This window comes from Quercus suber, unplaced genomic scaffold (genome assembly GCF_002906115.3).
Source record: "Quercus suber isolate HL8 unplaced genomic scaffold, Cork oak 2.0 scaffold_416, whole genome shotgun sequence".
Lineage (NCBI taxonomy): Eukaryota > Viridiplantae > Streptophyta > Magnoliopsida > Fagales > Fagaceae > Quercus > Quercus suber.
Genome location: NW_027069867.1, coordinates 475,737 through 490,925, shown reverse-complemented (window position 1 = coordinate 490,925; position 15,189 = coordinate 475,737). Strand labels below are relative to the sequence as shown.

Sequence of the window (15,189 nt, the reverse complement as noted above, 5' to 3'; positions counted from 1 at the left end):
CTTGCTGGAGCTCGACTAATTAGAGAAAACGACCGGTGAAACACATCCATCGGTGGAGAATAACTAATTTTTCGGTGTACATCCAGTCGAATCGGTTGAGATCTCGGTTTTTATGCTCAAACCCATCATCCAACCTGCCGAAATCGGGTTTTGGGGACGAAGATCCGCCGCCGACCATCACCGGCGTTGGGTTGGCCGATTTTTGGGCCAGGTTGGCCGGGTTAGGCGGTTTGGTCAAGTACTGGGTGTGGTTGGACACCCCTAGTCCATAGACTTCACACAAAGAAGAAGCAGGAGCCTATAGGGGACTAGACCTCTAGAGCCTAGAGGGGAGCCAAGCCCTCTTTAGTGAGAAAACTGGTGGGCTCGTTTAAGGGGCCCACATCCGACGAGATCTAAGATTAAGACCCAACTCAACCCAACATATATAAAATATCTCTCTCTCTCCGTCTCTCTCACATTCTCTGAGCCTCTTTTCCGGCTTTACTTACTTTACTTGTGCCCTTTTGTCGCACTAAAGTCTGATCATCAATCAACAAAACCTTCTTCAGTTTTTGTTTTCTTTGTTTCCTCAAACAATAACCAATTACTTACTTGTTATTTTGGACCAAACTCACATTCCATTCCTATATCTCACATACACACACACACACACACAAAAAGTACCCAGAACTTGTTTTCAATCGGCAACACCAAAAGCTTTGTTTTCTTTTATTATTTATTTTTTGTGTTCTTTTGGCCATGAAACGAGGGTACCCAGAATCTCCTTCAGGCTCTGTTGGGCCACCTCAGTCCAGATTGAAGCAAAACCCTGAAGGTTAAATTTTTGTGCTTTCCCTGGGTTTTGATTTTTGGGATTTTGATGCTATTGATTTGGGAGCTTTTTTGGATCTGGGTTTTTGTGGTTTAAGGTGCTTTGCCCCTTTGTTTGGTTGCTGGGAAAGTGCTGGAAAAGGCAGAGAAACTAGAAATTGGAACTTTTTTTAGTTTGTTTCCTGATATTGATTTCTGGGTTTTGGAATATTTGGTAATTGCTTCTTTAATGTGTTAATTCTGGAACATGGGTTGTAAGCTATATTAATTGTTTGGTAGTTGAGAAAGCAAAGAACAGAAGAAATTGAAATTTGGGTTTTTGGTGTTATACGTTATTTGGTTTAGGAGACAAATCCAATTAAATGAATGCAGTTAATAAAAAAGTTACACGAATTACACCAACCTTTGTATCAGAGTTTGTCTAGTGTAAGCTGTTTTGCTTCTCTCTTTCCAAACAATGAAGAATTAAAGATAGAAACTTCGAGTTCCTCCTTCCCTTGCTTGCAGTTTCATAAAAGCTTAATTGGAACTTATTTTAGCTTTTTAAGTGTTTTGCTTTGTGGTGTTAGGTGATTCACAATTTTTAGAGGATGAAAGCACCAAGATTTTTGCTCGGAAAGTGGCTGAGCATTACAGTGCAAGGACAAATCAGACTCTGGAGGAAAGAGAAGCTAGTCCAATCATCCATTTAAAGAAACTCAACAATTGGGTATGTCTTGTCAATTCATGTAACATGCTATGAGCTTGAGATTTTTATGAGTATGCATTGTTTTTATTTGTTGTCATTGCTTATTTTGATAAACAGATTAAAAGTGTTCTAATTCAACTCTATGCTCGACGAGGAGATGCTGTTCTTGACCTTGCTTGTGGCAAGGTATTATAGGTTCTTTATTTTATTGCATTTGTGTTTTACCTCCCTACTATAAAAAAAGTAAACATTAAGCAATTTCTTGTTTTCCTTTAATGTTCACCAGGGTGGTGATCTCATCAAATGGGATAAGGCAAAAGTTGGGTATTATGTTGGTGTTGATATAGCAGAAGGCTCAGTAAGTACTTTATATCACCATTTTACTGTCCATTGGTCCACTTTTTCTGTGTGGACATATTGACATTAATGGGTTCAGTTATGCTTAGTGCCGAATTGTGGTTGGGTGAGACTGTCTAGCTAATCATCATGATAGTTAGTTTGTTAGATGTGTGAGGCGACTTCTTTTATTCGAGTATCTGTTGCTACACATGTTGACATCAACCTTCTTAACATTGTTTTAAGCATTGTGCAGATAGAAGATTGTCGTACACGCTACAATGGTGATGCTGATCATCATCAGCGTCGTAAAAAATTCACATTTCCTGCCCGCCTCATATGTGGAGACTGTTATGAGGTAATTGCAGTTCTGTAGCTAGTTAAATGAATTTCCTTATATATCCACATGTCTGCTTTCCAATTGAGCTTATCTAGTATTGCACTTGATCAAATGAGGATTGTGTCAAGTGTCATATCTGGACATGAACACTACTGATTGTCATGATTCCATGGATAAGTGACATCAACACTGAATTTGCTTTTGAGCAACTCAAATTTTGGCTGGCTGCTTCAATAGAAGTTTTTATGTACTTTGTTAAGACAGCAGCTGAAATAACTTTGATCTGTGTTCCATGTTATGTTCTCAGGCTCGTTTGGACAATGTTCTTGCAGATGATGCTCCCTTTGATGTTTGTAGTTCCCAGGTGAGTGATATTCTAGTCTACTAACTGTGTTTTTAAGGTATCATATTTCACACACGCACACACACACACACACACACACTCACACATCATATTTCATTGAATGATTAATGTTGGAGACTCTTAACCTCTCAAGTAAAATCAAATATTTCAGGAGCAGTCCCTTTTCACTATGTTGAATGTTTAAAGTTATGTAGTAAATGATGGTTATATGGTGTACATAAAATCTCAATAGTTTTTTGGTGCATTAAACAAATCACAAAAAATTTTGTGCTATTTTTCTAGTATATCATGCAAATCATTTATATAGATTTAATTTTGGTTTTCTCAAGGCTTAACTTAGCAGTTTCTTAACTTTAAAAATATACTATATTTTTCAGTTTGCCTTGCATTACTCCTGGTCTACGGAGGCACGTGCACGACGAGCCTTGGCAAACATATCAGCTTTACTTCGTCCAGGAGGCACCTTGATTGGAACAATGCCAGACGCCAATGTGATTATTAAAAAACTTAGAGAAGGTTTTATCTTGCACTTCGTCATGTATACCTTTTCTTCTTGTAACAGGAATGTGAAGGAAACTAAAATTTTGAGTAAGAATTTCATTATTCCTTTCATTGACCACAACATGAAGCATCAAGCTGGATAAGATTAATGGTGGTGGATACAGAGGATAAGTAGAAAAGAAAGGAATAATGGAGGGGCTTGGTGATAGATGAATAGACCTGTTGTGACTTGGAGAGTATTAGAAGTATCAAATCACAAAAAAATTCTTTGATTTAGTTTTATACCTTCTTAACCCATCATTAACCAGTTCTAAACTAGAGCAGATAATTTAGTATTGTGAAGCTTTTGATATTTTTCTAGCATATATAAGCATTATGATTAAGTGGTATGGTGGACCAGTTTTGTAATTTTTTATTGAAGTTGCTATTTTCACTTGGATATGCAGCTGAAGGATTGGTCTTTGGCAATAGTGTCTACTGGATACGTTTTGATGAAGAGTTTTCTGAAAAGGTAACCTTTTATTAGTAAGCAATGAAGAAACATTTATTGAAAAACTCAAATGATATAACTTCCAGAAAACCTTGAATATCAATTTTTGTTATTGAATTACTGGAGATTACTCTTAGTTTGACAAAAGCTTCATTATATGGTGCAGAAATTCAAATCTTCCAGCCCCTTTGGTATTAAGTACAAGTTTCACCTAGAGGTATTGTCAATTGTCAAGTCTGTTTGTGACTATTTCTTTTGTTGGTGATTGTTCTTGTTTCTCTAAATTTGATGGCGGGCTTTCATGTCAAAGAAATGCAGGCTATGTAGCACAGTGCATTACTGTGAAAGAATTTGCGTCTGAGTATGTGTGTGTGCATAGCAGCCAGTTTGTTATTTAATTAAGTAATATAATATTTTATTCTCAATGAGTTGAATTTTTGCAGTAACTCTGGAATTTTTTCACCTGATTGCTAATTGTTATTATTTTTGGGTCAATTATCTCAATTTATGTACACCTATGGAATTAGATTCCATGCAGAGAATAGTATTTTAATTTTAAATTCTTTGTTGCAGGATGCTGTTGATTGCCCTGAATGGGTTGTCCCCTTTCATGTCTTCAAATCATTGGCAGAAGAGGTATAACTTTGTTAACTGGTTGCAATTTTTTTCTGATGCAGCTGCCAAACTGAATTGTTACTTTCATGGAAACTTATTGTAAAGTTTTATCTGCTTTACAACTTACACACTTAAAACAGTTCACATTTTATGACCATATTTGTTTTTGGCTTTTTCAGTATGATTTGGAGCTAGTTTTTGCAAAGAATTCACATGAATTTGTGCATGAGTATTTGAAAAAACCAGAATACGTGGATCTCATGCGGAGGCTTGGTGCCTTGGGTGATGGTAACCAAGATAAGAGTAAGTGTTTTTATTTTTTTGTTGGCCTGTACTATTTCCCTTCACTGGGTAGAAAAGTAGTCAGTACTCAGTAATTCTAGAACCCAACTTTTATGTTGGTTGAGGATCATCTAACCTTTCCTTTTGTGCTTTGGTATCAAACCTATTTCCCCCCTCTCCCCCACAAAAAAGAAGAAAAAAGTAGAGTAAAAAATCTTTGATGTAATATTTCATCTTTACTCATTACTATCATTTCTCTGTCGCCCTAGCATTAATAGTTGTTGTTATTGCGTTTGTGATATGCAGGTACACTCTCACCAGATGAATGGGAAGTAGCTTATTTATACTTGGCATTTGTCTTGAAGAAGGTGAGTACCCACATACAAACACAGGAAAAAAGAAGTGCATGTGTGACAACAATGTTGATATTTGATATAATGTTACAAGCCACTCAAAAGTAGGGTATATTTTGTGTTCTTTTCAGCGAGGCCAACCAGACCGGACACAGATAAACAGCAAAAGAGACAGGGGGCAGATGCAAATATCGAAGGAGGACATCATGTACATTAGCAGATCATGAGGGCATTTTTAGACAGGATGATAACAAGGTTTGTAAAGGCATGGAGAAGCCTTTGTCATGGGGTGGATTGACGTTGAAAAGTGCTCTTTCACAAACCCCTTATCGAAATGGATAATACTATACAATTTTGTTAGCCTCAATAATGGTAGTAATAATCTGCATTTGCTGCTCCTGAGAGGATAAAGATTATAGTTTTTCTCCAGATGAGGAATATTTTTATAGGAAACATACTCTGGCGATGCAACAATCTTGGTTAATTGTAACATAACTAAAATTTGATGTAATTGTCTTTGACCAAGTACTACAAATACGTCGAAAACGACATTATTCTTGATGCTATTGATGAATTTACCACTTTTATTAAAGGGCTGTCTCTATATGTAGTGATTGTTATTGACATTGTATTATAGGACAACTGTATCTCACTTGCCAGTCGAACGATAGTACAATAACACGATCTCTCTCACTCTAGGAAAAAAAAAAAACTTTCATTTCTTAACGGGCGTGGAAGATAGATAGTGAAGTTACATGCGTTGCTCTGTGTTGCCATTAAGAAAAAAACAGCGTTACTATGCCATACTGCTTAATGAAAATTGGTTCTTAGAAATTTTTTTTTTGCTCGGATTGGTTCTTAGAATTTGTATTTGCGTCAAATTGGTAACTTTTTTTTTTTGTTTTTTTCTTTGTCGTGGAGAAAGTTTCAATACTCTTCTTGTGTGATGTGTCAAGTAGTTAGTTTGACCGGGGTAATTATATAATCTGATGTGGTTTTAAAATAAATCATACTTTTTAAACAAATTTATTAAAATAGTATACTTTTTAAAATATTTTAATAAAAAATTCATATAAATTGTGACTAAAACCTTATCACAAACTAATACTATATTTTATCACTGTTGTCATAGGCTCTTGTCTTCAAACCAAGGGAGTCAATTCTGTACCGTACCGGCCAGTACTGCCGAAATATACCGTACCGACAAGCAAACCAGTACATATAACTCCTCCTGTTTCGTACTAGAAAAAATACCGGCCGCACCGGCCAATTTCGAGCAATACCGGTCGGTACGGTACCAAAGTTTATTTTTTTTTTTTTTAGTTTTGTAATTTTTGAATTTTTGTTAGAGCAGAATGGTAACTTATTTGCATTAACTTATTAGTATTATTTATTTTCTTAGTATGCAATGGTAACTTTTAAGCTTTCTATTTTTTATATTGTGTGTGTGTGTGTGTGTGTGTGTTTTTTTTTTAATTGATACTAAAGTCTAAAATCATAAATAATTAGTTCTGAATTGAGGATTCTTCACAAGATGATTGATTTCTCTATTTGTCTGGCCTGCACAAAGGCTAAAAATACTGCAGTTTTCAAAAAATGCCTGACATGCCCATGCTCCTACTATGATATTCCTGTACATGGCCATGCGTCTGACAAAATTGGTGTTCTTTATTTTGATGACTCCCACTTTGGTTGGACAAAAGGACAACATGTATGTACTAATATTCTAATAGCTCCTACTCCTACATGCACCACTATTGGTTCTTTTTGCTTTTTGTCATCTCCAAGTCAGAAGCTCTTCTATTATATATATATATATATATTTATAAATATAAAAATAGCGGCAAACCTGAAACGGTACACCGGTATTGACTGATATCTAAAATATATCATATCGTTGACCAAACCGGTACAGCTTCCGATACAGTATTGACTCCATTGCTTCAAACAATGTCTTGTATTAATTTATAATTACTAACTACCCTTTTGCGTATCTCTCACTTAGAGCCCATTGGGCTGGTACGTGTGCAGCCTTTGTTGCGCACTTTTCGAGCCCAGTTAAACTCACAAATCACAATCACCAAAACATATATAATGTTCTCTCACATCTTCAACGATAGGCACCAATTCCCACTTGGGACTTTAAACTTTCTCTTGCTTAGCCAATCAGGTTTACACACTTTCTATATGCTTCATCATACCTTTTTAACACTTATTACCCATTCCAGGAAGCTAACCATGCCTTGTCATTGCCCAACAACAACACTGGCAACAAAACATCGTAGTCGAGTTTGTAAAATCATCTTCTTGCAGCCTAGCGCCATTCCTTTTCCTAGGAGGGTTGAAGCAAAGGAGTCAACCGGGAAGTTGTCAACTTCAATGTTTCAGCCAGAGATCAAGCAAATTCGCCTTTGCAATATCACACTCCAAAACCAAATGGGCTTGGGCCCATCTTTCTTCAAATTTTTATCCAGGAAGACCCCCTCCAATTATGTATATGACTATTAACTATGCAAAAACAAAAGTTCTAAATTGTATTGTATTCGTGGCACGCAGCAAGCATGGAAAGCAACAAATACTTTGCAAAAAACAAAAACCGAAAGAAATTTGGTCGTGTCAACATTTGATCTCTCTTTCTTTTCTTTTTTTTTTCGTCCGTCAGTCTAGTTTTAGCCACGTAAAACGCAGTGGCAACATGGTCGCCCATAAGGCAAAGATTTTGGAAGAGTTTCAGGTTTGGTTAGAAGAAACTCCTCAAGTTGTAGCCCCTTTCGTAATTCGTGATATTCCATAGTTTGTTTTCAATAAATTCTTGACTGGATTCTAAAAAATTAAGAGGGTGTTTAATAAACTCACTTACTCACACATTTTCAGTTTTTAAATAACATTATACGTATTTTATATAGTTTTTCACTTATACGTATTTCTACACATGTTTTCAAACACATGTACCAAAAATATTTTGAGAAAACTTTATAGGTGAGAGTTGGAATTAATGGTGTTGGTACTAAGAGAGTAAAATTCTCTTTACCTATTAGTACTTCAAATGAGGAAGTAATATTTGATGAAGAGTATCATGATGCTAGGGATAATGATGAAGTGAAAGATCTTGGAGGTCTTGAGCAAGGGGGAGCAATATCCTCCACTACAAATTGTTGAACTTCATGAAAGGAAGTGTGCTAGAGAACATCAAGCAGTCAATTTTGAGAATATTTGGGCTTTTGATAAGGGGAAGCCAAAAAATTGGATTATGGATATCCAATGTGAAATAAATTCTTTGAAAATGAAATGTATTGACTTTAATAAAATTTCCAGTGTTAGTGAAGATAATGAAGAATGTTGAACTTAGAGTTGGTATGACCGTCATGAATACAAACTGAAGAGTTGGTTGAAGATCTCTTTCCTTAATGAATTGGAGGGGAGATTGTTGGGTGCATGACATCATTGTGGTCCAACCCATACTTAATTAGATTCTTCATTAAATGAAATGGTTGGACATCTCTTTCAAGCCTCTAAAGTTAGCGTACTTTATGCACAAAAGGTGGTGCTAGGTATGTGAGAGAAGATATGCATAAAGAGATGAAAAAATGGCTGAAGAGATTTAATTTAGGCTATTCAGCCACTTGGTTATAAGAGAACAACCAAGAAAGAGAGATGTGTGCGGAGAAGAATATAGAGAAGAGAATGCAAAGTGTTGTTGCTTGTGAGAGAAAAATAGTGTGTTAGAATAAAAGAAAAGCAATGAGATTTTTTTTAGCCATGAGATATACACAAAATTTATTATAATTGATTTGATAATAATAAAATTATTTGGAGTTTGTCCCTTTTTTTTTTCTTTCTAATGTGTGTTCTTGATTGTGATTGCTATTTTGGGATAGTAAATTTTGTGATAATATTTTTGGCACCTGACAACGTGCACCAACACCTTGTTCTAAGTGCTCGATTATTTTTCCTAAAATAAAAGTGCCCTACAACATAAAACCTTCAATCCTTACATAAGACCTACAATCCTTACATAAAGATATCACAACGTCTACAATCCATAACCAAGCCCGGACCATTTCTTGGAACCCTTGCAAGTTGCAAGGTCATAGAAACAGATAAAGTCGAAAGCCAACAATGAGCTGTAAATATCTTTCTTTCTCTAACACCAAGTAATTTCTACTTTTGACATAAAGAGCACACTCGAGAAGACAAGCTTCGTAAATGGGGTATTAGCCATATTATTTATTTATTTTTATTTTTTTTAAAAAGCAATTTGAAAGAACCCCTCATATGGAAGGTCAGTGAGGTTGGTTGGGCTTAGATTTCGTGTTAACCCACTAACCAACCCAATCAAGAAGTATTTAAGGAGCCTCAAACCGCTACCAACAACCATAGCATGGGTTGTCAATTGATCCAGTAAAGTCTGGTTTGCCTGATCTCCATGTCAGAAACCCCAACAGTTGACCCAAATCTAGGAAGAATTATAATTTTGACCAAGACAGTTGTAGGAGACTTGGTTCATCCTTCCACCAGTACTTAGGAAAACTTATAATTTTAACCAAGGCACTAGAGGATTGACTTGGTTCATCTGTCCACCCATAAGTAGGAAGACTTACAATTTCAACCAAATCACTCGTGAGTGACTTGGTTTGTCCGTCCACCTATAGTTAAGAAGGCTTAAAATTTTATCCAAGTCACTCGTGAGTGACTTGGTTCGTCCGTCCACCCGTAGGTAGGAAGACTTAGAATTTTGTCTAAGGTACTCATGAATGGCCTGATTTGTCCGTCCACCCATGGGTAGGAAGACTTCGAAAATTTGTCCAAGGCACTCGTGAGTGGCTTGCTTTATCCTTCCACCCGTAGGTAGGACTTATTTTTGTATCAAGGTACTTGCGGGTAACTTGGTTCGTCCGTCCACCTGTAGGTTCAAACACTTGGAATTTTGTCCAAGGCACTCGTGAGTGGCTTGGATCATCCTTCTACCAATAGGTAGGAAAACTTATAATTTAGACCAAGCCACTTATGGGTGAGTTGGTTCGTCTGTTCATCCGTAGGTAGGAAGATTTAGAATTTCAACTAAGGCACTTGTGGGTGAATTAGTTAGTCCCTTCACCCGTAGGTAGGAAAGATTTAGAATTTCAACTAAGGCACTTCTAGGCGACTTGGTTAGTCCGCCACCCCAACACTTGACCCAATCTGATCGGATTTTGTTGGTACCAACCATCTCAAATTTCATAATCAGCTGAAACTTGCTATGTCCACTCAAGTCAGACAGGTGGGTTGGGTACGGTGTTTGCCCATCCCTACTTCTCAACCCTTCAACATATGATCACTTTCACAGAGAGTGAGAGTTTGCATAAATGCAATGACTATAGAATTTGTAAATTCTGATTGCCAAAATAAAAGAACCTAATCCAAGACAATATGACAAAAGTTCAAAAGCTCCCTTCACAAACTGTACATAGATTCTGCAAAATAAGCAATTTGACTACTATCAACCTACCATCCACCCATATATTGAATTTGAAGTGACCAACTAATAATTTCGGCATCATCTTTCATTCTTATTTGTATATTTATGACATGCAGGCGAGGAAAAAAAAAAACCATCTAGACTTCGTGAGTTCGACAAATTTACAGGGAGGTTCAGCTAAAAGGGGTCTAGCCACGCTTCAACACCACCACCATAATAACCAGCATTGCCAACCCCATGACGGATGCTCCTACGGTCCTATCCATGAAGGTTTTGCTGGTATTTCCGTTGTCTTCAGAAGTACTCTCTGCTGCTGAATGTCCAAAGATATTTTGTAAGTAGTTGGACACATTGCTCACCATCTCTTGAACTTTAAGCTTAATGTTCTCCATAATATTCATAAACCCACCCTCTGAGTTTCCAGTTTCATTTTCAACAGATGATTCTTCAAACTTCTTATCCGATTGCACATCATTGAACTCATCACGTACAACTGCTTTCTCTAGGTTAGCAACCGTATCTGGTACATGAGAACTACTTAAAAAACATGCTTAAGTAAATTGACTAATTGGCCAAAAATGAAACTAATATATTAAACAACACTTACTTCTCTGGTGTGACTGGACGAAATCCTTAAGCACATGATTATCCATCATGGCATTCCAGACATTTGGGTCACTAGCAATTGAGGCAACAACAGTCTGGGGATGAAACAAAAACAGAAATATAATCACAGAAGGAATATATTGGTCAGTCATCTTAGATATCCAGGTAGGTGAAACCTTGAAAATATTAAACTTAGCTGAGACAGTCTATGAACATATGTTTAGCCCTGATAGAACATAATATAAGAGAGCGAAAAATCTGAAGAAGCCTTTTAGGTTTAATTATCAATTGTTGTTTGCACTGAACCCTCCAAAAAAATAGGATTCAGATGAGCCTTAAGCATTCCACGAATTATTATATGGGAGAGGGAAGTCAATCATTACCTGAGCTTCAGGGCTTCCATTGAGTAACTTAAATGCCTGAAGGACATGGTTTGGCACAAGAGCAGTTGGTGTATCCTCAGAGATGACACAAGATTTAGTCTCTAACTCAGGGCTTGAAAGTAGAGACAAACCAGGAACATGATTTGCAGAAAAAATATCACCAGATCCATTGGATTTTGGCGATGACAGATATACCCTGAAAAATAATATTATTCAATATGGTGCACACAGTTAACACCCCCCAACCAGTTCTCCCACCAAAAAACAACAGTAACTTTAAAACTCAATTTAATCCATTTCTGTTCAAATTTCAAGAACACTAAAAAATTCATTAACTCAGAAATATCCATCCCTAAATCTTTGAGACATCATCATTTTCTATTTTATTTTAGGACTACTCAAAGATCATGTCGCCTAGTCATCTCAATCCACTCGAAACTGTGTCTCCTTCCTAGGAGATTGAAACAACTCAAGCTTAGCTGACTTTTATGTAGGCCAAAATTAGCAAGTAAACACTTCTAGATTCGTCCCAAATCTAATTACTTTGAAAACAATTCTCTTACAGTACTACATGACATTACAGAAACAATCCTCCAAAAAAAGGATGTCTTTCAGTGAGTAATGGGACATTGGTAAATAAATGTAACCAAGTATGGGAATGCCAATAATGTATTGTCATTTAATACATTTAAATTAAATTTAAGACTATTGAATCCATAGTGAACATCCTCACAGTAATTCTAAATGCAATTGAAGAGATTCCCAGGAAAACCCAAAGAGATACATGACCAACACAACCTTGTGGTTTTAGGCTCTAAAATACATGTGAACCTCAGAGCCAATTCCATAACCTGTCTTGAAAGAAACCACCTCACTTGAACTATCTCCAAAATGCAAAGAAAATAGATGTTGGAGAATACAAAATGTTACAGACGAGTGCATGTATTCTCAAAATTGCATCTTTCAAATAGAGAGCCTATGCTTTGATGTGAGTAGGCAGTGTGAATTCAACCCACCAAACCCGACCTGACTGAGATAACACAGCCCAACACTACAATTTGTCCTAAAATTTCCCTATCCATTAGTATTATGTTCACTTGTGCAAATTGTAATCATTTATTGAATAGTGGACTTAAATAATTGAATGCAAACCCTATTTTTTTTATATTTGACAAAATGGCCTTAAACCAATAACTCAACCCAACCCGAACCCTACATGTTGGGTTCGGCTTGAGATTTTGCAACTCATAAAGGTTAGGTTGGATTGAAAAAAATACCTAAACCCAACCTAACCGACACACACCCTAAATGTAACTACACTACTACGGATAAAAAAAAAAGTAGTTGATAGAATACAATTTGAAGGGACATTAATACAAAGAAACAGAAAATTTTTTTTTTTTTTTAAAAAGCAACTATTTTAATTCAAAATAAATTACACTAATTAAAAATAGCCAATTCCATAACCTGTCTTGAAAGAAACCACCTCACTTGAACTATCTCCAAAATGCATAGAAAATAGATGTTGGAGAATACAAAATGTTACAGACGAGTGCATGTATTCTCAAAATTGCATCTTTCAAATAGAGAGCCTATGCTTTGATGTGAGTAGGCAGTGTGAATTCAACCCACCAAACCCGGCCTGACTGAGATAACACAGCCCAACACTACAATTTGTCCTAAAATTTCCCTATCCATTAGTATTATGTTCAGTTGTGCAAATTGTAATCATTTATTGAATAGTGGACTTAAATAGTTGAATGCAAACCCTATTTTTTTAATATTTGACAAAATGGCCTTAAACCAATAACTCAACCCAACCCGAACCCTACATGTTGGGTTCGGCTTGAGATTTTGCAACTCATAAAGGTTAGGTTGGATTGAAAAAAATACCTAAACCCAACCTAACTGACACACACCCTAAATGTAACTACACTACTACGGATAAAAAAAAAAGTAGTTGATAGAATACAATTTGAAGGGACATTAATCCAAAGAAACAGAAAAAATTATTTTTTTTAAAAAAGCAACTATTTTAATTCAAAATAAATTACACTAATTAAAAAAAAAAAATTACACACTATACAATATATTACAAACACATTTCCACACACAAATGCATATAAAATTAAAAGAATAGCGCAAAGACATTTCATTATACAATATAGGAATTGAACATAGCAGCACATCGGCAATAAGATAGTCCAAGATACCCAATATCAAAATGAATTTTGTTAACACATTTTTAAACCCCAATTACACATGTAACTGCTCTGCCCACGTGATTCCAATTGTGAGCATGACAGTCAGCAATTGCCTTTGTCATACTCAGTTACTCAAGCGCCGTTTGGTCACCATGTTTAAACACTAGTGTTCAGTGTTTAAACAATGAACACTAGTGTCCAAAAACAAAAAAAAAAAAAGTGTTTGGTGTACCAGTCCTGTTCCCTGATGTTTGGAAAACATTGTTCAAAAACTAATGTTATAAAACCCATTTTTGAAATCACCTCCGGACAGTTTTTAAACAACAAAAATTCCATAATTATCTTAAACAACAAACACTAGCGCTCAGGTCAGCATTTTCGTACTTTGATCAGTTTTTTTTTTTAAATATTTTGGTCAGCCATGTTCTCTCTCCTGATTTAAAATATATTTATTTTGTACTTTGGTCGGCCTTTTTACAATCCCACCTGCGTATACCAAACACATATTTTATATTTTTTAACATTGAAACATGTAATTTAAACCATAATATCAAACACTTTTTTTTTAGTTTATAAAAACTAAAAACACGTATTTCAACGATACTATTTAACCCACAATTTTCACATCTTTTTAAACAACAATTTTTGAACTCTATAACCAAACGGACTCTCAGTTTTCTTGAGGAAAAAGAACCTAGTGTCTCTAATAGTATATGGTTTTTTCTTTTTTTTTTTACTTGATACCATGAAATGTAATGCTTAAAGCTTCAATTTTTTTTTTTCCCCATGATTTAATGACATTTCAATTCAATTCTTTAAAAAAAGAAAATGACTTTCAATTCAGGGGAAAAAAAAATTCTTTCCAATGTTTTGCTAAGCAACCAAACACAAAGTAATCCATTCACTAAATTACACGCATAGCAACATAATAATCTAAACCCAAAGATTCGATGAAAGATAAAAAAATAAAATAAAATTCAGAAACTCAAAAAATCGATGAAAAATCAAAAGGTTTGAATCGAAGTGATATATACTTATCCAGTGCGTCTTTCAATTCAGTGGTGGCCTCCTTGGCCTCCTCAAAGCTCGGCACGCCACCGAAGACGAGCCTCGGCATCGGCTCCCCTGCCTCCATCACCAGAGCCTCCTCACCGTCGGCGAACTCCCAGTCGTCCCACGCCGCCGGCACCGGCATCTGAATCGGCGCCGCCGCATCACCGGATGCGGACTTCGCTGACAAGATCGAGGAAACAGGGCGCGAGGCGTTGCGCACAGACTGCTCTGATGGCGGCACGGACGGCATGCCGCGGAGGCCGTGGCTGACGACTCCGACTCCGGCGACCTTGGCCGCCGCTCTCATGACTCCTCCTCCTCCCATTGATTTGGAAACCCTAACCCTGGAGAATTTCCGTTAAAGCTCAAAGCACGCTATCTCTCTCTCTCTGAGAAATGAGAAATGGAATTGGATGAGAAATGAAATGATGAGTCGTATGATTGTTAGAAAAGGAAAGGTTTTTATAGGATATGGCCCGCGGCAACATAATAATATCTTTTTATTAATATTTTTCTTTTTTTAAAATGATAATTCTATTTTTGTGGATATATGTGTCAGTGCGAAATAACTGGCCAAATACCAGTTAGCTTAAGCCTTAAGCTTCGGAAAATCTTGATTCTCTTAAAAAAAAAAAAAAAAAAAAAAGCTTCGGAAAATCTTTAGAGTTAGCTTAACCGTCGGATTCATTTTATATGTAAAGGC

The 15,189-nt window shown here is 36.2% G+C and overlaps 2 protein-coding genes across 2 annotated transcripts; one reads left to right on the top strand and one right to left on the bottom strand.

Annotated features, from left to right (window-relative positions):
* Positions 1 to 441: 441 nt before the first annotated feature.
* LOC112025583 (mRNA cap guanine-N7 methyltransferase 1) lies at positions 442 to 5,374 on the top strand. The gene is made up of 13 exons (XM_024058254.2): positions 442 to 817; positions 1,383 to 1,522; positions 1,619 to 1,687; positions 1,788 to 1,859; positions 2,094 to 2,195; positions 2,485 to 2,541; positions 2,919 to 3,057; positions 3,489 to 3,553; positions 3,699 to 3,749; positions 4,106 to 4,168; positions 4,327 to 4,450; positions 4,736 to 4,797; positions 4,914 to 5,374. Exons 1-13 carry the CDS (start codon positions 742 to 744, stop codon positions 5,007 to 5,009), a joined length of 1,116 nt encoding a protein of 371 aa, XP_023914022.1. The 5' UTR covers positions 442 to 741; the 3' UTR covers positions 5,010 to 5,374.
* A 4,763-nt stretch (positions 5,375 to 10,137) lies between these two features.
* On the bottom strand, positions 10,138 to 14,940 carry LOC112025576 (uncharacterized). Its single transcript, XM_024058243.2, has 4 exons — positions 14,468 to 14,940; positions 11,230 to 11,425; positions 10,848 to 10,941; positions 10,138 to 10,760 (listed from the first exon to the last, which is right to left on the bottom strand). Exons 1-4 carry the CDS (start codon positions 14,809 to 14,811, stop codon positions 10,429 to 10,431), a joined length of 966 nt encoding a protein of 321 aa, XP_023914011.2. The 5' UTR covers positions 14,812 to 14,940; the 3' UTR covers positions 10,138 to 10,428.
* Between the last annotated feature and the right edge of the window lie 249 nt (positions 14,941 to 15,189).

Excerpts from the sequence above, each read along its gene's own strand:
- LOC112025583 (XM_024058254.2), top strand. The coding sequence starts at position 742 with ATGAAACGAGGGTACCCAGAATCTCCTTCAGGCTCTGTTGGGCCACCT. Across the intron at positions 1,860-2,093 it reads TTGATATAGCAGAAGGCTCA|ATAGAAGATTGTCGTACACG; the intron begins GTAAGTACTTTA and ends AGCATTGTGCAG. Across the intron at positions 3,058-3,488 it reads TATTAAAAAACTTAGAGAAG|CTGAAGGATTGGTCTTTGGC; the intron begins GTTTTATCTTGC and ends TTGGATATGCAG.
- LOC112025576 (XM_024058243.2), bottom strand. The coding sequence starts at position 14,811 with ATGGGAGGAGGAGGAGTCATGAGAGCGGCGGCCAAGGTCGCCGGAGTC. Across the intron at positions 11,426-14,467 it reads TTGAAAGACGCACTGGATAA|GGTATATCTGTCATCGCCAA; the intron begins GTATATATCACT and ends ATTATTTTTCAG. Across the intron at positions 10,761-10,847 it reads CGTCCAGTCACACCAGAGAA|ATACGGTTGCTAACCTAGAG; the intron begins GTAAGTGTTGTT and ends CTCATGTACCAG.